This window comes from Penicillium roqueforti (genome assembly GCF_015533775.1).
Source record: "Penicillium roqueforti strain LCP96 04111 chromosome Unknown scaffold_02, whole genome shotgun sequence".
Lineage (NCBI taxonomy): Eukaryota > Fungi > Ascomycota > Eurotiomycetes > Eurotiales > Aspergillaceae > Penicillium > Penicillium roqueforti.
In genome coordinates this window covers 1,559,112-1,581,574 of record NW_024067566.1, presented here as the reverse complement: position 1 = coordinate 1,581,574, position 22,463 = coordinate 1,559,112, and the positions used below count along the sequence as shown (strand labels likewise).

The 22,463-nt window shown below is 50.4% G+C and overlaps 9 protein-coding genes across 9 annotated transcripts; 3 read left to right on the top strand and 6 right to left on the bottom strand.

Moving 5' to 3' along the window:
• Nucleotides 1–35: 35 nt before the first annotated feature.
• On the bottom strand, nt 36–2,849 carry LCP9604111_2067 (putative SNF2 family helicase/ATPase PasG; the record flags this gene model as incomplete). The annotated part of the gene is made up of 4 exons (XM_039069503.1): nt 36–886; nt 937–1,681; nt 1,741–2,565; nt 2,628–2,849. The coding sequence occupies 4 exons, from the start codon at nt 2,847–2,849 to the stop codon at nt 36–38; spliced, it is 2,643 nt and encodes an 880-aa protein (XP_038932194.1).
• A 465-nt stretch (nt 2,850–3,314) lies between these two features.
• On the bottom strand, nt 3,315–5,320 carry LCP9604111_2066 (uncharacterized protein; the record flags this gene model as incomplete). The annotated part of the gene is made up of 2 exons (XM_039069502.1): nt 3,315–4,694; nt 4,760–5,320. 2 exons carry the CDS (start codon nt 5,318–5,320, stop codon nt 3,315–3,317), a joined length of 1,941 nt encoding a protein of 646 aa, XP_038932193.1.
• Nucleotides 5,321–6,071: 751 nt separating this feature from the next.
• LCP9604111_2065 (dual specificity protein phosphatase family protein) lies at nt 6,072–7,088 on the bottom strand (the record flags this gene model as incomplete). The annotated part of the gene is made up of 1 exon (XM_039069501.1): nt 6,072–7,088. One exon carries the CDS (start codon nt 7,086–7,088, stop codon nt 6,072–6,074), a length of 1,017 nt encoding a protein of 338 aa, XP_038932192.1.
• A 1,825-nt stretch (nt 7,089–8,913) lies between these two features.
• LCP9604111_2064 (putative cell wall proline rich protein) lies at nt 8,914–11,634 on the bottom strand (the record flags this gene model as incomplete). Its single annotated transcript, XM_039069500.1, has 1 exon — nt 8,914–11,634. One exon carries the CDS (start codon nt 11,632–11,634, stop codon nt 8,914–8,916), a length of 2,721 nt encoding a protein of 906 aa, XP_038932191.1.
• A 2,008-nt stretch (nt 11,635–13,642) lies between these two features.
• LCP9604111_2063 (DMT family transporter) lies at nt 13,643–15,107 on the bottom strand (the record flags this gene model as incomplete). Its single annotated transcript, XM_039069499.1, has 3 exons — nt 13,643–13,902; nt 13,955–14,700; nt 14,788–15,107. 3 exons carry the CDS (start codon nt 15,105–15,107, stop codon nt 13,643–13,645), a joined length of 1,326 nt encoding a protein of 441 aa, XP_038932190.1.
• An 850-nt stretch (nt 15,108–15,957) lies between these two features.
• On the bottom strand, nt 15,958–17,059 carry LCP9604111_2062 (aldo/keto reductase family protein; the record flags this gene model as incomplete). Its single annotated transcript, XM_039069498.1, has 2 exons — nt 15,958–16,466; nt 16,525–17,059. The coding sequence occupies 2 exons, from the start codon at nt 17,057–17,059 to the stop codon at nt 15,958–15,960; spliced, it is 1,044 nt and encodes a 347-aa protein (XP_038932189.1).
• A 422-nt stretch (nt 17,060–17,481) lies between these two features.
• Nucleotides 17,482–18,396, top strand: LCP9604111_2061 (aspartate/glutamate racemase family protein; the record flags this gene model as incomplete). The annotated part of the gene is made up of 1 exon (XM_039069497.1): nt 17,482–18,396. One exon carries the CDS (start codon nt 17,482–17,484, stop codon nt 18,394–18,396), a length of 915 nt encoding a protein of 304 aa, XP_038932188.1.
• A 277-nt stretch (nt 18,397–18,673) lies between these two features.
• LCP9604111_2060 (gamma-tubulin mipA) lies at nt 18,674–20,358 on the top strand (the record flags this gene model as incomplete). The annotated part of the gene is made up of 5 exons (XM_039069496.1): nt 18,674–18,681; nt 18,766–18,806; nt 18,909–19,027; nt 19,096–19,149; nt 19,207–20,358. The coding sequence occupies 5 exons, from the start codon at nt 18,674–18,676 to the stop codon at nt 20,356–20,358; spliced, it is 1,374 nt and encodes a 457-aa protein (XP_038932187.1).
• A 1,630-nt stretch (nt 20,359–21,988) lies between these two features.
• On the top strand, nt 21,989–22,207 carry LCP9604111_2059 (uncharacterized protein; the record flags this gene model as incomplete). The annotated part of the gene is made up of 1 exon (XM_039069494.1): nt 21,989–22,207. The coding sequence occupies one exon, from the start codon at nt 21,989–21,991 to the stop codon at nt 22,205–22,207; it is 219 nt and encodes a 72-aa protein (XP_038932186.1).
• Between the last annotated feature and the right edge of the window lie 256 nt (nt 22,208–22,463).

The following is a 22,463-nucleotide window of genomic DNA, read 5'->3' as shown; positions in this document are numbered from 1 at the left end:
AAGAGAAGAAATAATGTAGACAGCCATTAAACATCTCAAGAAAGGATGCTCTCACCAGGATCGCGCTTCGTTTCAACCGCAATAAACGTATCCCCTTTCGTATCCAATCCCTTCTCAGCACGCAAATAAGCCTCCTCAGAGCGATCGGTTAAGATGTCAAGATCTTCATTCGACAAGATCGATGCAGGGTCGGCGCCAACGTCGAACCGCTCGAATTCATTCTCGCCAAGAACCTTGCGCAGTTCTTCGATATCCTGGGAATTCGCACTGGGGTCGAGCAGGGAGCGGAACTTGCCTTTCTGAATTACCAGACGTTCGAGACGGCGCTTGGAATCCGCTTTCTCGAGGAGTGTCTGCTCAACCGTACCCTTCGTTGCCAATCTGTAGATAATCACTGGCTTGGTCTGGCCAATGCGGTGGGCTCGGTCCTGAGCCTGAAGATCCTGCTGCGGATTCCAGTCAGAATCATAGATAATGACGGTGTCGGCAGCGGTGAGATTGATTCCTTGGCCACCAGCTCGGGTGCTCAGGAGGAAGAGCTTGTGATTCTTTTTGGAATTGAAGTTTTTGATCTGAGCCTGACGCTCTGACTGTGCAATAGCGCCGTCGATCCGGCAACACTCCCAAGACCGAAGGGTTGTTGCCCACTCTTGAATGATATCGAGTTGAGTTTTGAACTGAGAGAAAATTAAGATCTTATGGCCCTTCTGCAGCAAACACGAAACCAAACGGTCCAACAAAAGCATCTTCCCAGAGGCGGAGACGAGTGTTTCGTCTACAGAAGAGGACTCGTCCATCCAAGGCCAGTAGAAATTGTGCGGAGAATTGCAGGCAAGACGAGCCTGCAGAACCGGGTTTTGCATCTTCTTTTGCCCAATCTCTTTCTCTGCAAGATAATATTAGCAAAAACCAAAAAATGATCTGAAAATGACGTACTAGCAAGCTTCAGATTCTCAGCCTGCTGCATCTCTTCAAGCTCAGTATCGCTGGGATCGACCTGCTCTTCATCTACTTCAATTCCCAGCTCGAGTTTGCGGAGGTGCTCATCAAACTCTCCTTCGCTTAGATCATTGTAACTCTGACGCGTATTGCGTCGGGAACGGCGGCTAGAATTATTTCTATTGCTAGCTGGCGTGGATATCCCGCTGGGTCTGGCGCTCTTGACCGGCGTTGTATCATCGCTACTCCGTTTGCGCTTCATACTTTGCGAGCGCGTAGAGCTGCCGCTCTTATTCTCCAGTCGCTCCAGAGCTTTTCCCTCAAGGTATTGACGCCCTGTACCGTTGATTATCTCCCGATATAGATCTTTTTGTTCGGGAGTCAGAGGGGCGTACAAAATGTACTCCCGCTTCTTGGGGAGGGTAGTTTCCACATCTGTTTTGAGACGTCGCAGAAGGAAGGGCTTGAGGATGGCATGCATACTAGTAACCAAGTTACGCTTGCGTTTTTCAACAAGATTTGCCTGGCCCTTGTTGTCCAGGACTGAGGAGAAATCAAACCACCCCTCAAATGAGTTGAGGTCATTGAAAACTTCCGGAAGCAGGAAATGTAAAAGTGACCACAACTCTGAGATGTTGTTCTGAAGAGGTGTTCCAGTGATCAATAGACGATTGGCCGAGTTATAGGTCAAAAGCTCTTTGATGAGCTTACAATTCATGTTCTTCAAGCGATGACCCTCATCCTATAAATCGATTAGGGTCGTGTAAATGTTGTAAAGGAAAGGGATTGAAACAAACGTACAACAACAATATAACGCCATTGATATTGAGCCAGGAACTTCCGGTCGTTCATGCAGATTTCGTAGGATGTGCACACCACTGGGAAGTCCATATCTCCCTGATTTTTCATTTTCATGTGCTTGTTGCGCATGACAGCTCGCTCATCTTTGGAGCCGTGATACAAGATCGTTTTAATTCCCGGGGTCCATCGGGCGAACTCATCTACCCAATTGCTCACCGTACTCAGCGGTGCTGCAATCAAGAACGGACCCGAAACATTCTTCTCTTTCAAGAAAGCAATCATGGAGATTGCTTGAACAGTCTTTCCAAGGCCCATCTCATCGGCAAGAATGCCACAAAGCCCATTCATCCATAGCGTCTTGAGCCATTCGAGGCCCTCCAACTGATATGTTCTCATTTTGCCACCGCTCACAAGTGCTGGCTGCTGTGTCGCGACTAAGTGCTGCTCACCAAGAGCCGTGGGGTTTGCTTCGTAGTCGTCTGCAGCCTTCTCAAGGGCTTGCTGCACCGAGGGATTGTCTTCAGTCACTTCCACGTCGGCCTTCTTGAAATAATTAGAAATAGAGCTGCCATTGGCGGCGGCTGCCCGCCTAGGCCGACCTCTAGTCGATCCTGTGGTCTTTTCCTTGGCGCCCTTGCCACTAGAGGATGTCTTCTCCTCCATCGCATCTTGAGTTGGCCGAGTTCGAGTGGTTCGGCGAGCAGATTCAGCATGAGACTTGGCTTTTTTCTGACTCGCGGCAGCTTGTTCGTTGTGCTTGATCGCTGCCAAGCGTGCGTCCTCTTGTTGCTGCTTCATTTTATCTGACATGATAGCGACAAAGACCTGCAGGTACGAGAAGATATGAGACTATTTGATGAGATACGACGAGGATGGATTGGACATACGGAGCTGGTTTTCAACAAGTGCATCAAGGCCTTGGCCTTGCTATCCATCCCCTCAACATCTTCTGAATCGGTCAAATCTGCTTTAGATTTGTCGTCTTTATCATGAGAAGACTTCGAGTCAGCCTCAGTTGGGTCTGTGAGCGGCGACGAAGGAATGACCGATTCGGGCGCCGTAGTCCCCGCACGGGAATCCGTGGGAGTAGCTGTGTCTTCAACAGACATTCTGTCTGATAGAATTGAGTCACAATATAAAGAGCGTGAGTGATCTAAAGCGAGTACTAGATGGATGGAGATGGTACGTCATTCGCAGGGGTGCAGAAGTTTTCGCAACGTCAAGTTGCGCTGGGAGGGGAGAGATAAACGAATGTGATACCAAGGGATATTGTATGTACGAGTTTCCAACAAATGGATACTCGTAGATTGGATGAAAACTGCGCACGATTGGACGGCAGTTTGTGATATATCGGAAATCGAAGTAAAGCGCGTCCTCAACGCGGCATTTCGCGTTCGACGCACGGACCAGGTTTAGATTAGACGTCCAGGAACTACGGATTTCACTTCAACATCATTCAAGACAATCATACATTATTAATCTTACATAAAGGAACCATGTAAGATGGTTCAGATGAAGAAATGGTCTCATATCTTTGAATCCTTGTTTGTTCCATATCTCGTGGTTGTATCCCTCTACTGCGGAGAGGAGGAACAGCCATCCGTCGGCACCAGCATTACATCATCCATAGACACCTCAGTGGTGGAGCTGATATCAGTGGAAGTTGGCTTCGCATCAGGTAGCTCGGGCTCGCTTTCCTCGGGCAGCTCGATAAACTCATCCATGAGGCGGTCAATGTTCATATTTGTCATTCCACGGTGCGTCCGGGCGAATAATTTCGAATGTGTCTCTTCCTCGACTGGCTGCATCGGGGGCATCATCTGAATGGTTCCACGTGCGGGACTGATTCCAACTCCAACGCCCTTAACCTGGAGGTTTGGCTGGTAGTTGTATCGACGGCGCAGCCCCTCTGCCTTTGCTTCTAGTTTCTCAAGCTTAGCCTGCTGTATGTCTCGACGATACTTGGATTGGCTCTCGGATTGGTGGGGAACTGGCGAAGACCAGTCGGTGAGGACTCTTCTGAAAGGTCTAGCAGGTCGTCTGAAAAAGGGCTGGGCGAGACTCGCATTCCGCGGCTCCTTGGACGGTGTGTCTTGTAGGGACCCCTGCGGAAGTGATCCTGGCATGGCGGTCACCTGTGTCTGGGAGGACAGTCCTTGGAGCTCGACGCCGGCGTCCGTGCAATGTTGGATCCGTGCCGCGTTGTGTGGACCGACCTTCACCTTGACCAATCCATTTAGCTGGTGCTTTGTGGTGTCCCACGACAAGTCCGGCTTCCGTTTATAATACTTTCCCCAGTCGACGATGGGAGCCGGGTCAGTGTCGCGTTTGATTAAATCCCTGGGGTTTATTGTGCCGTGCATACCAATGCTTTGAATGAATTGGCTCTTAGCCCTACTGGCTGGGTCCATGAAAGGATTGATTATGTCCTCGGTCTCATCGGGAGGTGGAGTGACTCTCAGGTTTTCTTTCCATTCGAACTCATCGGGCTCATGGGAGTGCTCCCCGGATTCTCGAAGCACCACCAGGCTGTCTCCCCAATCGCCAGCATATCTTCGAGGTAGCCCGTGCTGATGCAGGAACTGTCTGGCTTTCAAGAACTCGTGGGATTGACACATCAAGAGGTCCGTGTAGCCGGTGACCAACAGGTTCTGATGGGCCTCTCGGGTGATCCTTTTGAGCACCAACTGAGGTGGCGGCTTGAAAAGCTTCAAGTCGCTGTTATCAATTCTCATAAGCGCCCTGCGCTGTTTGTGCCGCATTTTCTCCAGTATTTCATTCTCCCTTTCGATCTGTTTATTGCGGATGCCTATGTTAATCATGAGCTGCCTTCGTTCGTCTAGCCCAAGCCCAAGAAGGTCGCAAACACGTCTCCAGCTATGAAACTTCATTATGTTTTCGATGATCTCGACTTGCATAGCCTTGTGCAGATCACCCCATTTTGGGTTCGGGATCTAAAACAACGACACATTAGACTCGTTCAATTGTACTAACACAACAAAAGACACGATATACTTACCGTATCAAGGAGCACCTGAGTCGCATCTGGCAGTGGGTCGTCATCACTATCCGGGGAGGTGGCCATGTCCATGTCAATGTCCTCGGAACCCGGAAAGGCATCCACACTCATGCGCGCCAAATTCACGTTCCTCGCATACACCGGATTGTCCATGTTGTTACTGGCGAGGTGGTTGTCGATATCGTCCATCGAGAGTTCTTCATTTCCAGACGGAGGCGACGGGACCGACCTATCATTGCGGAAAGCAGATGTAGCTTCGCTTGCGTGTACGTTCTGCCGGCTGCCACCAACACCGCGATTATGCGCTGAGACGGTGGAGCCACGACCTGGCTGTGGTATGTTCAAAGTGGGAAACGCAGCGGGTGGCAGGTTGGGATTGAATGGCACAGTGTTTGGCTTGCGCCCCTGTTGTGGGCGCGGTTTACCTGTTTCCCCAAGCTCCATCGAGTCGTCAATGGAGTCATCGCATCCCTGGCGCAGCGAGACCCGCGATGCTTCGTATTCATCCTCGCCATATCGCACTGGCGCGCGGATACTGTCGCGCAGTCGCATTCTGCTCATTTTGGCGGCGCGTTGGGGCGAGGAGCGAGGTGGGGGACGAGGTGTGAGGCGATTGATGGTTAGCTGGGGTGTATCGATGGTAGGTACGTGCTAAAGGTCAATGTGAAGCATGCACTTCATCGTAGGATGCGATGGGTGATCGTGGTGGGATGATCGTGAGATGGAAAGGTTGTCGCGCGAGATGAAAGAAGAGAGAATAAGGGAGAATTGGGATGGCTTTGAAGTCGCGCAAAATCAGTGCGAGACTCGAGCTCTCAGATTGAAAGGAAAACACAAGGTAGGGGCAAATTGAGTCGAGAATCGACAAGGTGAGTTCAAACGCTGGGTCAGATGCTTGAGGGCAATCAACTTCCGCGTGTCTTGAGACTTGCCAGATTTTGATATTGACCCCATCATTGATTTTTCTACAAATCTGTAGACGTATGCTAGACTGAAGTCTTGCCATGTGTATGCTCTTACGAATATGAAAATAGTTATAAGAATGCAATGGCCAGTGAATGACCTGGATGTCGGAAAAATAGTAGAATGAGCAACTGCAACTGGGTATTTGCACACAAGAACCATGAAGCAATAAAGCAGACAATAAAGCAGACATAAAAAGAAAAGCAGATACCCACCCTACTCTACCCAATGTAAAGAATTCCCTTCATTCCCTTTCATCTTTCAGCATATCCATCTCCCTCCCCATCTCCATGAATGACAGTGCCATTCACATCCCAAAGATACTCGAAACAAACAACCTCGGCTCACCCTAGACTACGCGGTCCTGGAAGGGAGCATTCGGCTTTCGGTCATAGAAGGCGTCCTCATCCTCATCCATATCCATTTCACCCTCATCCATGGCAATATCATCATCTCTCTGATCGTGGAAGCTTCGCTTCTTTGTAAGCGTTGGCGACAGAGATGGCGGCGCAAGACTCGCAGCGCCATGAACAGTCATTTTTTTAGCACGCTCAACATCACGCTTAGCAGCAAGAATGGTCTCGAAAGTAGCGAGGACGTATTTCATATTTTCCTCAATTGAAACACAGAAACGACGCGCCTGAATCATGTGCGTGGCTTCGACAGACAGAACATTGAGCATAGCCATGATATAGGCAATGACGACAGCAGCGGAGCGTTCATTCCCGGATTCACAGAAGACGAGGACTTTCCTTTTCGGATAGCTGGCTGACCCCGTTCCATTGGGTCCTACATCCACACCAGCCAGGTGATCATTGATGCGGCGGATAGCGCGTGGGAATGCAGAAATGAGCTCTTGGTTATCAAGAACATCAATCGTGTCTGCCATGATACCGACCATGGCGGCCGCCTTCTCGCCTGAGACGAGGCGTGCGTGAGCAGAGTACCGGTTTCGAATAGCAAGAATTAGTGTGAACTCTTGGTTGCGGATGTATTCGGGATCACGTAGACATGATGAAGGGCCAAGAGATAAGAATGGAAGGATGGACTGGGCCTGGCGACGCATATCGTATTTCCATTGAGAGGGGTTGAAGCGGCGGGTGAACCCACCTAGATCGACGAGGTTGAAGAATCCTGGGCAAACAAAGTCGCCCTCTGCAAACTCGTGGGATTCGCGGTCTAAAATTTTCTGGTCGACGATTACAGTGTCATCGTCAATCATGTCTGGTCCCCCGTAGAAGCCATGCCCAATAGGTCTAGTCACAGTTGGGTATCGCGGCGTAGCTGCGTACTCTTGTGTGCGAACATAAAGAGACTGTTCGTCTTGGGACATAGGCACTCTCTGTGAATCACCGCCATTAGACATTGTGTTTAGTGGGAGTTTCACTATGACACGTGTAGACCGCGTATCAAGTACTGCTGGATTGGTTTATTGACGTGAACGATCAATTCGTGATTTCAAGCAGAGAAAAGGCATAAAATTCAATCGACGTCACTCAAAGTGTAGGAAACACTGGTAGTGGAGACGCAAAGAATGAAAGCGACAAGTTCAACAACCCTAGCAGAGTCGCTGGAAGTAGTTTTAGGCGCACAGTTTGAAGCCAAAGAGCAGGGTCTAAAAATAGCAGTTCAACGGCTTCAACTGGCTGAATGATGAATGTATTGAATAGCTTCAAGATGGTTGCAGATCCGACATCTCTATGGGGGGAGAGCTCAGGTCCACCCGTGGGCAAGCTCTCCCGCGCGTGGAGCTTAGGTAAGACGGTGGATGCACCTGGGCATCCAGGGTTGAGGCCTGTGCCTGGGCACTCCCTTCGTATATTGACTCTTTGCCATAGCTTTTGCTTCAATTTGAGACTTCGAAGTGGTGATCATTTGTGCGAACTTCCAAGTCATGGAGGTTGCCAAAAGGGGAAAAAACATGGAAGTCCGAATAGCCTCGCATTCTGGTCCTGGAATGACATTGCAAGCTCCTCCACAGCCAGGTCGTATGATCATGCAGAATGTTGCAAAGCTGACAGATGAAGATGCCTAGGTGATTCGAACGACTGACATGGTTAGTGAATGAACTAGACTCATTCACCGCCCGGTCTTTGCAGCCTTTACCAGAAACTCGACCATGGCACAAAGCTGAACAGATCTTCTAGCTTTGAATCAGATCAGATCAACAGCTCCTATGTTTCTATATTTAACTCCATGAGCTTCTACAAAAGGTACTTTATACTACTACTCCTACAAGGGATAAGTCACCAGCAATAACTATATCAAATCCTTTGGGACGATCACGATAATGTGCCTATCTGCTCGAAAGTGAGGTAAGATATGTTTCATTCGATTCATTGTGCACAAACTGTGTCCTTTGAGGGATTCAGATCATTAAGGGAAGGGATATATCCGATGTACAATATATATTGAAAAATCACAGCATCATCTCCTTGTATATATGTCGTCACATCCTTCCGATTATGTAGTGGTTTCCATTTATATCTTTGGAGTTTAGGGCTACGTGTGCTTTGCAACATTTCAAATTGTCCTAAAACCAAACTTACGAAATAAACATTCAATCTTACAAAAACTATGACATATAATTGAAGAGAGTGTTTCATTATCCGCGATCTGTGTAATCGGACAGAGACAAATTCTTGACGAATGCCACACCTGAACAGTGGAAGACACGAAAGCCACACAATAGATACACAGATAGCCATGTCCTAGATATGGAAAAAGAAGGACCCAATGGATGTTCCAATGGGGACGAATGATATCCCAGGCCAAGACCCTTGAGCAAAAGAAACAAAGTGGTAAAAAAAGTCCTGAGAGGAGCAACGATCGTAGAGAGAGTCAATAAATCCGTGCGTCACCCACACCGGAACATAAGGATTGACAAGAAAAGAGTAGATCATACTCAAGACACATACATCTTGAGAGGCAAGGAAATTCGTAATGAGCGTCTAGGTGGAGGACGCAGAAATAGAACCGCCAATGAAGATGAAGAAAAAGAATCCACAGTAAAGCTGAACCGAATAAAATATGTACAAATCGGGTGAAAGAAGACGCCCACGCTATCGCAAGCGGGCAAGGAAGAAAAGGGGAGTGAAGTGATGTCTCAAAAATAATTGCCAGGATGTCGCTATGCCGAGGTTGCGCCGTAAATCGAAAAAAAAATATCAAAACCAATACGCAACGCGCGCCTATGACTGCGACCGTTCGTTTGCTGGTGCCGCCTCATTGGATGACTTTTCTTTGTCCTTAGGTTTCCAGAAGTGCATCATTCGGCTGAGACGGCGGCCCTTCTTCTTCGTTTTGTCGGATGAGTTGCTAGGGGGTTTCTCCTCCTGATTGAGCTTACTCCGCTCCGAATGGGGACCGACGACCAGCTTGGAAAGGCTAGCTAGACTAGAGCGTTTGGAGGCATTAGCCTGGCTTGTGCGTCGGGTACCGGAAGCTGAGAAGGACGCTGCGCGGTCATCAGAAAGACGCCCACGGGGAAAGAAAGAAGCCGCCGAGAAACGATTCAAAGTGTTGGTCATGGTCGATGCACTACTGGTCAAAGATGGAACATCTTCAACCGATGCGTAAGGATGTTCAGCCGAAGGAAGCTGATGATATGAGTGGCTGGAAAAGTTCCGGTCAGTTGAGGATGCCGCAATTGACCGCGAAGCATCTGGAGACGGGAAAGATGAGTCAGACGGCGAAATCCCTGGTTGTAAAGAGAAGGGCGGAATGCTAGGCAGCAACTCCATGGGTGAGGTTGCTGGTCGCTTGTCGACAGCTAGGAATCGAGGAGAAATGTCGGGACTTGGGGGTCCAATCAATTTATGCCCAGATTCTTCCATCTTTAGAATTTCCACGGGGGTTCGAGGCTTGCTGGCGAAAGGATTGCTGGCATTGTGTACCTGCTCGAGGACACTTCTGTCATCCAGTTGTTCCTGGCTCAGATGTTTATCGCCTTGTCGAATGCCTAAGCCAGCATTCTGAGAGGAGACGCTACCGGTGGGGGGACGAGTCAGAGTATCACTACTGCCAGAGGTAGCGTTGCTGTGAATAGATTTCGAGTCGTCCTCCGATGATGAGAAAACTGCGTTGTCGATCGGTGACGCGTTCACCGGAAGCCGCTCGCCCTTGGGCGATTGGGAAGCAGCCAAGAAAGCATCCTCTTCCTCCTCGTCAAATACATCGGGCGTTTCGACCGCCGGAGTCGGACCCAGACGGAATGCGCCGAGAGCAGTGCGGTCAAATGGTTGAAGCGCCGGTGCACTTTCCGTGCGCCGATGGTACCGCATCTCTGGGCCGACAAATTCACCTCGTCTTCCGCCACTGTACATCCGCTGTGTCGCAACTGAGAAGTTGTTGTTGGGCGCACCCTGAGTAGTTTGTCGCATATCTGGAGTGTTGAAAGGACCAAGCGCAGCATCGAGGTCGATGACAGGGCTACTTAGTACATTGTCGTGGGAGCCAACATCCTGTTCATAGAAACTCCTCGGTTTCCATGAGCTCTCTAGAGACTGCGCAGGCAAAGAACAACCATCGGTATCGTTATTTTGAATGGGCTGAAGCGCAGAAGAAGGCATCGTTGGATTGGTCGGAGTCCGGATGACAACGACGTCATTATCAAAATCAACATCTAAAACCGATCCAGTGCCCGAGACGGTCCGAGTAAGAGCAGGTGGACGAGGTGCTGGAGCGCGAGGTACAGGCGGCTCCTCCTCTGTGTGAACCTTTGGATGGCGCTTACCCTTACCCTTGCTCTTGGATCGAGTCAGAATGTGACCGGCCCAAGAGCGAACCCGTTTCTGCTTCTTCTTTTTCGACTTGACAGGGGATTTGTTGTCGGACGAATGCTCAGTTGCTTCATCGCCAGATGTGTCGGAACCAGTGTCAGAAAATGAAGGCCGGTAGTGGTCTGCGGATTGAATATCATCGGGCGAGAGAGTAGAATCGAGATGCGGTGTTGATTTGCTCTTTCGAGAGCGGGAGTGCCCAGCGGCTGAGTGCGAACGTTTGATAGATCCGGAGTCGTCATCCATCTGCATAAAATCCATGACAAAAGAGGCATCCGCGGTTTTTGGTCGAGGTTTTCGGTCGTAATCGGGTCTTGGTGTTACCTGATCTGAGAGAGTCGGCGTCTCCACCTGTTGTGACTTAGTTGTAGCAATATCGGAGATACCATGCGAAACGGTAGAGACTGGTCGTTCGGCATTCGAATTCTGGTTGTCCAAGGCCATTTCCACTTGAATGGAAACCGGAATGGAAGGTACAGGAGGAACGGGAGGGAATTGTGGAGACGCAGGCGGCGTGGGACGACCGAGAGTAATAGCGGATTGAGAGAGCGTTCGGGAAGGAAGATCGGATGGAGATTGGTGGTTAGGTTCGGCGGGTGTAAAAGGCGCACTTGGTGTCCCAGAATTAGGACCAAGCGCCTTGGTGATGGAATTCAAGTCGACATTAGATATGGCGGCCGAACGGCGATGGGCATGGTTCCGTCGTCCAGGAACTCTACCAACCCCCGGTCCTGGGGGTGGAATATGTTGATCTGCCATCGAAGCCGCCCGCCTGTGACCTGGTCCAACTGATTCCGGTGTTACCAAGAAGTCTCCAACAAACTCACTCGGTCGCCGACGGTGTCCACCCGCGCGAGGATTCGATAAACAGGGCGCTGAAAGGTGTGGGGACTGCTCTTCCGATCCGGGATTAAAAGAGAATGCGGGCAATGCGGCTCGTTCCCGGCGCTCAGGGGGGTTTGATTGGGTGGGGGCATCGGGGTCCCGTGCTGGAAAAACGAATGGGGGATTAGGCAATGGTGCGTGCATGTGTTGGTGACGATCGGGATCGGGATTGTTGGAGTGGTTCGAAGTATCGAAATGTGGCGAGAAGCCCGCCTGGGACTGCGGAGGAAGTGAAATCGAAGCCATGATTCCAAGAGGAGAGAAAAATAAAATAAAAAAAAGGTGCGGTAATAAAGAAATTTAGCGGAGTGACGACGAAAGCCCAATAAGATCCAGATGGGCTCAAGACCTCCAGACCGATTTCCCTTCAGCAAGAGAAAGGCTAGGAATCTGGAGGTCAAGCTCAAGCACCTTGGAGGGTCATTGAATCCGCGCCAGGCAGAAAAGGAACGAGTGAAATCAAATTGAAGCGACCACCGGTATCCAAAAGTATGGAAAATGAACGGACGGCCACGACGAAGGCCAAAGAGGGGAGGGTGGAAAAGGTGGTCGTAGAGAGGTTGAAGAGGAAGAAGCCAAAGAGAACAACAAATCCGGGAGGGGGGAAACCTAGATGCGAATCTGGAGCTGTAAGTTACTTACCATACACGGTATCACCCGTTGCCATCCGGGGGGCAAACCAATCACCGCCGATTATTGGAGCGATGAGATTACATACGAAGTTATGGTTGATGGTTAGGAGTTGCCTAGACGCAAGCCAGGGTAAATTAACCCTGCTTTAGTGATATGAAGGAATAATACAGTATGCAGGTAAGACATTTCGGTGACATCTGTCAAAAGGACAGGGCTGTCTCTGAGGAATGTAACTTTTCGCTATAACTATTACTATTCACTTTGAATAATATCTTCAAATCTTCAAGTAGAGGACGTCATGACTTACTCCGTAGTTGCCACCATACCCGTATCAAGTCCAAGGTTAGCGGTGCTCCCGTGAAAAGTGGTTCAACTCGCATCCACCGTACTTTATACCGTTCCTGTAATCAAGGCACCTAGGTATTTCAATCCTGGGGTCCTCAAGGCACCAATCAACAGGGCGGCGCATCCGGAGAAAAACGAAGTGGATATTGTCACTGCCAATCACTTGGTCTAAGTGACCATCCAAATCTCGCTTGACCTGGTGGGTCCCGGATGGATAGTGCGCCACGCTGGGGGGGCTGCAAGTCAAGGGGATTATATTGTCGGGGGAGCGGTGTTGAATGCCGAGCCAGGGCCGGGCCTTGAAAACGAATGCATGAACATGAATTGCTCGTGGATTGTCTAACCGAAGTCATATTTCCTCTGTGAATGCCAGGAGATTGTCAGAGTCGAAACCGAGCTTGCACTCTCCATCGCTTGTCTTGGCTGTGGAGGCAGATCGGATATAAATAGTGGCGCCAGACATATCTTAGCGCCATTTAACAGGGGGTGAAAATTACTTCCAAGACAAACGGACAAACGGACTCCCCTGGCGCTGTGAGACATTATCCCCCCCTAGCGTTCGGTGGACCAGTTTCTTTGTTTAGCCCAATAACAATGACAGCTTTGACGGGGACGGACCTGCAATTGCATCGTGTGGCTGATCATCGCGAAATCAATTGGGGCGGCTGATCCTGGCTTTGGATCTCGAAATGGCCTGCATATGCATCTATACCACGCCTTTAAAAGCTGACTTGTCGAGCAGCTCGCGCTTGTTGCTCACCGTTTTTCTTGATTTTACTGCACGACGGAGTAATTTACATTCAGAAGAACTCTATATGTATAAATACATTATAAGCACCGGGACTATCACGATGATCATTGAATATTAATTTGCGCTGTGGATCTGATTCGCCATCATACAATGGCTAAGTATATATGCGAGTACGTTGCATTAATCTTAAAGTCCGGAGGTGCGGGATGCCGATATCCATATCCACGGGAAACGCATCTGCCTTCCAAGGCTCGATGTAAAGAAAAACTCACTCGGACATACCCGAGTTGAACGATCGGAATAAATTTCATGATGTCACAGTTGGGTCTTTGTCGATACATCGAACGCTGAACCATGGAACTAATCTGGGGCAGCCCCAATTATAGGGCCGAAGTTTAAGCGCATCTACAGGGCTTGAAGCAAGTATAGCGTGTGAAAAGATTAGAAGTTTATACGTCAGAAACGCTGAATACTAATTCAATGCTGTATGCCAAAACATCCCGAAGCACACCTCCGTGGATCCATCTATGCATCACTGTCAGACTCGATCTCATCGTTCTCTAGATGCTTCTTCCGCTCCTCATTCATCTCTCTATACGTGCTGATGCTCAGCATGAAAAATGCCACCGTAATCAAGACGCCTCCAATAATCGAGGCTAGAGAAAGTGAGTTCCCAGTTCGGAACCAGTCCACCAGAGCGACGAGGAAAATAGTAAGGAGCGCGGCGACTGAGGATAGGACGGGCGATGTGAGGGAGATGAGCACAAGGAAAGAGCCCGAGAACGCTATCTTAGTGTTAGCTTCTGTGTCTGCTTTGAACGCTGGTGTGGTACTTACTAGCATTGGCACCCACGGAAATGAGCAGCATCCATGCTGCTTCGCCAGTCGGCCATTCAAATGTCTCCCATCCTGTCCAGTGCAGAAATGGTAATGGGATCCATAGTACCAACAGGGTGAAAGCCCCTATTAGACTGCCAAAAGTATTGGCAAAGATCGTACCCCGGCCAGAGCTGGTACCTTCCGGAGGACAGGCAAAGCGTTTATAGAGAACCTCGTAAAGGCCATAGAGAATACTTCCAACGCCGATAACAATGTTTCCGACCAATCGGTTCTGTCCCCCGTTGCCATCTGTGCCTCCTTTCGGGACCTTCTTATGAGGCCCATCCCCATAGGCAACGACCATGACGCCGATGGTAGCCACGGCCACGGAAAAGACCTTGTCAATTCGGAGTTTCTCCTTCAATAGCGGAATCGAAAAGGCATATGCGAAGAACGCCGAGCAGTTATAGATCGCCGTAAGGTCGCTGGGAGTGGTCATGTTGACTGCCACGTACCATGATCCTCCAGCGACGGTGAGAGCAGTAGTCACAAAGGCGGTGGTCTTCAGCATATAGCGGACCGGCGATTGATTGGACGCGCGAGTACTCAGATGTACTTCCTGCGATTCTACCATCTGCGCAGTGGTACGAAGGAAAAAGACATGGCGCCGCCAGAAAACATCCCACGTGAGCTTCCGTTTCTGTATCCGAAGGATACCCAGCTGGACCAGCCAGAGCAAGGACCACGATCCGTGGGTCATATAGCTGCATAGGGAAAGGAAATGGTAAGCGATTACATTCCGGGAAAGAGGTTCCGCATGGGCTTGTCGCTATCTTTGCGCTCGGACTTACAGCATGCAATACGGCTTCTTCCAATGCAACTCATTTTGAATGTATGAAGCGGTCTCCGTTTGGACCACGAAGCTAATCAGACTCAGCACCAGGAACCCCGATGCAACCATATATTTCTTGCGGGTTGCCAGGGCAGCGTCGCGTTCCGGACTTTTACTCCGAATTGTCGGCCTTCGTGATTCATGCAGCATGGGCTGGCCTTCTGTGTCATAATTACCGAAGCTCGAGCGCGGGCGGGAGCGAGGACGGTCATCTTTGAGGAGGGGCTGTTGCGAGCGGCCGTCGGTTGGACGGTGTAATGGGGGGCGATTGACAACCATTTCGTCGTCAGAGTCGGAGTCGTGGACTGCGTCCGGGGTTGAGGTCACCCGCGGCTCTGAGAGCTCAAAGCTATCCGAAGCCACAACGGCGATGGTGAGGGAAGGTGCTAGTCGGCCTAACTACCTCGACATGAATACCGCCGTCAGGGGTGTTCTTGTCCGATTTACTGTGCCGGCGAGATATAGGTATAAGGAGCCAATGCGTGGACTATTGGAAGGCCACCATCCAGATGATGCAGATAACGAGGGTAGATTTATTTCAGAAAAGGTTACCCATGAAGCCTATTCCACGTGTTCAATAGATGCTGCACAACCTCGGATATGCGACTCGGCACCGATCAGGGATAGTTGTAGCTCGAATAGTGGGTTCAATCCACTGAGTAGGGATTATTGCATCGTAAATAATCAAGGTGCATCAAGAGAGTACTCGGGGTGAAGATGGTCAAGAATCCGATGAGGCGGATCGAAATGACCGCTTTCAGGTGTCATCATCACTGGATCTGACCAGATCACATGATTTCGATCGTGGCGCACGCTATGCCGGATTCGAGTTAGCGAATGCATGTCATTCGGCTATTTTTGGATTTGGAGGCAGGCAATGCCCCTGGATTAGACCAGAAGACGTGGTCTGCGAATTCGTTTGCGATGCGATATGTATTAAGATATATTGCCCAACGATGAAGAATCTGACCACGATTGTCAAATGTTTGGTCTTAGTCCATCTCCGATCTTTAAAGGACGATGAAGCTCATTGGGTAGCATCCAAGTTCCTCGAATTCTCATTGGTGCTCACTAACTATGTACTATTCATATAAGGACCTTGTGGAAAATCTTAACATTCCCTTTTCTCTCACTTAGGCCCAAACACCGCCTTCTGAGTATCATAAGTATACTTGAGATCTAGATGCCAGTAATTGGGAGAAGTGGCCTTGGCAACCAACCAAGCCTGGTCCAAAGCCTGCACAACCTCTTCTGGGAGCGGTCCCTTCTGGAGATCGGCGAGATTAGTCTTAAGCTGCTCGAAGCTGCTGACTCCCACCAAGACTCCATCCCGACCGCCATTATCCATTCTCAGAGCAGAGTGATGGCGGATCCAGCGTAAAGCCGTCTCGACAAGTGTGAGACCATGTTTCTCTACGACAGGCTCAATGATACTCAAAGCTTCGAAAGTGGCATCTCTGAAGTAACGTTTGCGATATCTGGGTCCCGCAGAGCCCGCGTCGCTGTATCTGCCTTCCGCAGGGATATCTTGCGACTTGTATTTTCCGGAGAGAATACCACCAGCCAGTGGGTTGTAGACAACGATATCAAGACCGTACCGGTGGCAGGCAGGAACGAGTTCAGTCTCGATGTTACGTGCTATCACTCTGTCAGCCGAGTGGCCATGACCGAAAACAAGAGAAAGGACACCACCTACTAATAGCGTTATACATGGCCTGGTAGACTGTTGGACGGACCCATCCTCTTTCAGCACAAAGGACGCAAATTTCGGCCACTTCAAAGGCTGTAAAGTTGCTCAGACCAAACTGTACGAACTTGCCCTCCTTGTGCAGCTGGTTAACAGCCTCCAGAGTTTCAGCGAAAGGAGTGGCACGATCTGCTGCATGCAGATAGAAAATGTCGACCACATCGGTCTGCAACTCCTTCAGAGAAAGCTCCAAATTCTCACGGACGACCTCCGGCTTGTGGAAGCCGGGCTGATTTGGGTACCATTTCGTGGCCAGAGTTAGTCCACGCGACTTCCAGTTCGCCTTGGCCGTGAATGCCTCCTGTTCGCCGCCGATGTAGATACGAGCGGTGTCAACCTCATTGAACCCTTGCTGCTGGAAGTAGTCCAGGCATTTATTGAACTCATCCAGTGACGTGATACGAGCATCCTTGGCCTCGGTTGGGCCAAAGGTCATCAACCCGAGAATCACTCTCGGCTGGAGTTGCTGTGCGATCAGAGGCATGATGGGAATTGAAATTTCCTCTGCGTAGGTGAGGTGTGTTGAAGGTAGGATGGCGTGCGAGGACGGCGGGGTTGCTGGGTGGAGTGGTTCTTATACTAGTGCTAGAGCCGGAGGGCTGGTGGCACAATTGGATTTGTAAGCCATTTCGATTGATAACCTTGGAACGAATAAATTCCTTGAGAGGGTAGATAAGAAAATTAGCTCGTTCGGCATGTAATAGCCGAAGCCACGAAGCATATTGCATAAATAAGCCATTGACTTTTGGAGAAGTAGTCCGCTAAGCTCCTAGGAGATGGTGGGGTTGTGGAGGGTCCGATAACCGATAACGGAGCTGTTTGCGGTCTCCGCGGACATTTTTTTCCCGGAGAGCAAGGAGTTGTCTTTCCAGCCAAGTGTATTCAATTCACCTCATTCTTGGAAAAATGAGTCCCATTCTCGAGCCGCGATATGGCGCAAACGAGATCATCCAGCTGGATCCGAGAAAAGGGGAACGGGATTACAGCATATTGATCATCAACCCCAATACCTCAACGCATATGACCGAAGGCCTGAAGCCTATATTGGCCAGCATGAACTACCAAGACGTGCACTTCGAATACTTCACTGCTCCAGACTCCACCCTGGATATCGACGGAGTCGAGATCGAGCCAATCGCCAGCATCAATAACGCCGAAGAATCGTGCAAATCGGCATTGAATTGCTGGCCCGTACGGGAGTTTATCGGCAATTACGACGCTTTTCTCGTAGCGTGTTACTCCGCGCATCCATTCGTCGGCAGACTCAGGGAGGACATCACGGCAAGCGAAGAAACGAGCTCGACGAGAAATAGATATGTCACTGGAATCTTTGAAGCATCCCTCACCGCTGCGCTCTCCTTGGTTAGTGGGTTCACGTTGAGAGATCCAATCAACCCAGCAGAGAGGCTACACAAGTACCAAGGGAAGGGCAGCTTTGGCATTGTCACCACTGGCTCTGCGTGGAAGGAGGAGCTCACCAATGCAGTCCAGGGAGCGCTGGGTTACGACTTCGAGGACGGGAGCTCTATACACTTTGCGGGTGTTGAGACCACCGGCCTGACAGCCGTTGAGCTGCACACCACGGAGCCGGAGGAGGTGCGCCGGCGGATCATCGATGCCACCCGCAACCTGCTTCGCAACTCGGAATCTCATGTTAAGGTTGTGTGTCTGGGCTGTGCTGGTATGGCTGGCATGGAGGAAGCGGTACGGGAGGGCTGTACTCAGGAATACGGAGATACAGAAGGCCGACGTGTACGGATTGTCGACGGGGTGGTTGCCGGTGCTGGCAACCTCATCACAGCATTGAAGGCAGGATTCTAGTGGTCCAGGGCAACGGTTGGCCAAGTAGACCACTTGGGGAAGACGGTTATATCAAAATTTTAGCATAGCTGGGCGGATTAAAAGCATTTATATCTCGGATAATCAACTCTCATTCTTGCGCGAATTTATTTGTTTGCAGGCCTTTGTAACGTTGTTGATGTCCACATAAGGTGGCAAGAGCTTCTGCCTGAGGCGGCAATATCGGCCAAAAAGTTCCCCGCGTGGACGCGATACGCGTTAACGAGCAGCAACACTCGACGGCTTCTGTGAAGAAAAGATGCCAAGGTTTGTTCATTCTTCCGAGTCAAGCATAATTGACAGGTCTCTCTCCAGCTTGAATACCGATGCTGATATTGGTGGCAATTGCAGAGAAATCATCACAATCCAAGCCGGCCAGTGCGGCAACAACGGTATGTGGCTCAACTCTGCGATCCATTCCACGATCGTTGATCTAGTCATTTGAAACGGAGCACGAGAAAATATAGTTCACGTCTAACATTCGTTCTATCTAGTTGGCAGCCAGTTCTGGCAGCAGCTGTGCCAGGAGCACGGGATCAGCGCAGATGGAAACCTGGAGGAGCATGCGACTGACGGGGCGGCCGGTGATCGCAAGGATGTCTTCTTCTACCAGGTGTGTATAGGAAGCTTGCGAGGAAAATATAGGCTTGGTGGACAAGAACACTGGCTAACATATGGCAGAGTGACGACACAAGGTACATCCCTCGAGCGATTCTCCTCGACTTAGAACCCAGGGTAGGCCTCACCGATATATCAAATCGACCACGATGATTAACGCATAGATTGTTCCAGGTCCTCAACGCCATCCAGACTGGCCCCTACAAGAATATCTACAACCCCGAGAACTTCTTCGTCGGACAACAAGGTATCGGAGCTGGAAACAATTGGGGTACCGGATATGCTGCAGGCGAGGGCGTGCAAGAGGAGATTTTCGATATGATTGACCGCGAAGCAGACGGAAGTGACTCACTAGAGGGTTTTATGCTTCTACATTCGATCGCAGGAGGAACAGGCTCTGGACTGGGTAGTTTCATCCTCGAACGCATGAACGATCGATTCCCGAAGAAACTCATTCAAACCTACTCTGTCTTCCCGGACACGCAGTCCGATGTCGTCGTCAACCCTTACAACAGCTTGCTGGCCATGCGCCGATTGACCCAGGATGCCGACTCCGTGGTCGTCCTGGACAATGGCGCTCTGTCACGAATTGTCGCTGATCGGCTGCACGTCCAAGAGCCCTCGTTCCACCAAACCAACCAACTCGTTTCTACGGTGATGTCTGCATCTACAACCACGCTCCGATACCCTGGATACATGCACAACGATCTCGCCGGGATCATCGCCTCGCTCATCCCCACGCCACGCAGCCACTTCCTTCTCACATCATACACACCGTTCACGGGCGCCAACATCGAGCAAGCCAGGACGGTGCGAAAGACCACCGTCCTAGACGTCATGCGCCGTCTTCTACAGCCTAAGAACCGCATGGTCTCGGTCAACCCCAGCAAGTCCAGCTGCTACATCAGCATCCTCAACATCATCCAGGGCGAAGCCGACCCGACCGACGTGCACAAGTCACTCCTGCGCATCCGGGAGCGTCGCCTCGCTACCTTCATCCCCTGGGGCCCTGCCAGTATCCAGGTGGCTCTCACAAAGAAATCGCCGTATATTGAGGAAACCGGACATCGCGTCAGCGGGCTGATGCTGGCCAACCACACCTCTGTCGCGACACTCTTCAAGCGCATTGTGAAGCACTACGACATGCTCCGCAAGCGAAATGCGTTCTTGGATTCCTACAAGAAGGAAGCTCCGTTTGCTGACGGACTTGGCGAATTTGACGAGGCACGGGCGGTTGTGATGGATCTGATCGGCGAGTACGAGGCAGCGGAGCGAGAGGACTACTTGGACCCGGATGCAGGCAAGGCAAACGAGCTCGGAGTCTGATATGAGATATGCGATATGCGATGCTGCGATTTGATTCCTCGCCCTTTTTTCCTTTTTTCCGTTTTTACCTTTTGCGATTTGGGCCGGGCAAGGGGGTTTGAGCGTATCATCGGCGTCTGCGCCGGCGTCCACGGGTTTTTGATTCACATTTACGTTTCCCTTTTCTTTTTCCCTTGTCCAACCTTACCAGTGGATAAATATCATGAAACCAATCCCGCTGCACGCTAGTCACTATTTTAAATTGACCATGACCACGTAGGCCGTGGCCCGTGTAGAGCACGCCAACGTGGTAGGATTCTGATTTGTACCGTCTAGCGTGTTATCAGCGAGGGATCCGTGAGCAGATACGGCGTAGCGTCCTGCTACGTTGAGCGACGGTGGGGAGATGTGGAGAGGAGAGGAGACGGTGAAATTGGGTAGCGGGATCGGCCCTCACTTTAGGCCTAAACCGGGAAATGTACGGAGTATACGGAGTAGTTATAGGGCATCACCTCCTCTCTTAATCTCACCAACTCCGTACCTACTCCATACCTCTGCATATGCTGTTACGGAGTACCGATGCTGGTTATGCAATAGCTCCACGCGGATCATCCGTCGTACCTAGGCCGGGCTTGGCTCAGACGACTCGTCTATTTTATCTCGAGGTCAGAGCTCTTTTGGTCGACTTGCATGGTTTTTTGTTTGCATTGCATTGAGTGGGAGTAGTGTCGTTAGGCACTGATTGTAGTTATATTCGGGATGATATAGTTGGTAATGGAGGTGCCTGGAGTACCATAGTCGGAGAAGTCTGGGTGAACACCTTGCCACTCTGGTGGCGCAAACAGGATCTGAGATCGCATCGGTTGAGTTGGTTGAGTTGAGACTTTCTATATTAGTTTGCGACACCTGACTGGACTATCACGTGAAAGGCGCCCTTGGATGCACGGGCAATTCCACATTCCGATCATTGGGCCCGAGACCAGGCGCCTGGGTGATACGTCCGCGTGGGATGCAGAGGAATTTGGTAAAGTCAAAGAAAAGGAAAAAAGAAAAAGAAAAAAAGAAAGAAGAAGAAAGGAGAAGATCAATATTGAATACTTTAAAACTCTGTAACTATACAACATAGATAGACAGGTATAGTTCAATCACCTCACTGCACTAAATAACCGCTAACCTCCAATTCCAATATCAAATCCAATTAATTCGAAATAATCGATTGAATGCCAAATCCACTAAAACCACTAAAACCCACCCGAATCCACTTGGAAATCCCCAAATCGCCAACAACAGAACTTTGGAACTCCACTCGTTGATTCCGTCACTGTCGCCTCACTGAGTCAGCCCCCCCGTCTCTGGTTAGAACCTTGGAAGTCGGTTTCTTTGGCTTTCTCCCGTGTCTTCCGATTTACCCTATATATAGGCTGGTCGTGCTGGCCCATCTTTCCCTCCCTCCCCCTTTTACTACTTTCTTCGACAGAGTCTCTCCTCCCCCGCTCGCCTCCGCACTTGAAACCGGCGCTTATCTCAAACCTTCTCCCCAGCGTCTCGCCTTCGCTACTCCTATTTATCTCTTGTCTTTCGTCTTTCGCGAAAGAACACTTTTACATTCAACCTCTCAACCGCTCTATCTACCCCAACACTCCCAACCACAATGCCTCCCCGCAAGCCCCGTTGCAACTTCAAGGAGTGCAAGGAAGCCGCCCAGCGCATCGTCGGCGACTGCAGCTTCTGTACCGGCCACTTCTGCTCCAAGCACCGCATGCTAGAAGCCCACTCCTGCACCGGCCTGGAGGACTGCAAGAAAGAATCACACGCTCGAAATGCCGACAAGCTGAACAGCGAACGCACCGTCGTTGTCAAGGGCGTATGAGACCGGGAACCACAATCAGAAATGAGAAATAGCCGATCCTTTCGTCGCTTTTCTCTCGGCTGGAAGGACAAAGGGGGGCGCGGATGGCGCCATTATTCTTAAGGATCGCCCGCCTAGTCTATGGAGGCTCGGACCCATCTCGCCTCCTCTTTCCCCCCTATCTGTTCTTATCTGCCCCCGGCCGATCAGGTGCTATCCCTGCTAGCCTTGGCTTGGCTTCGATTCGGTCCCATTTGATCCGGTTCTTCCCTTTCTT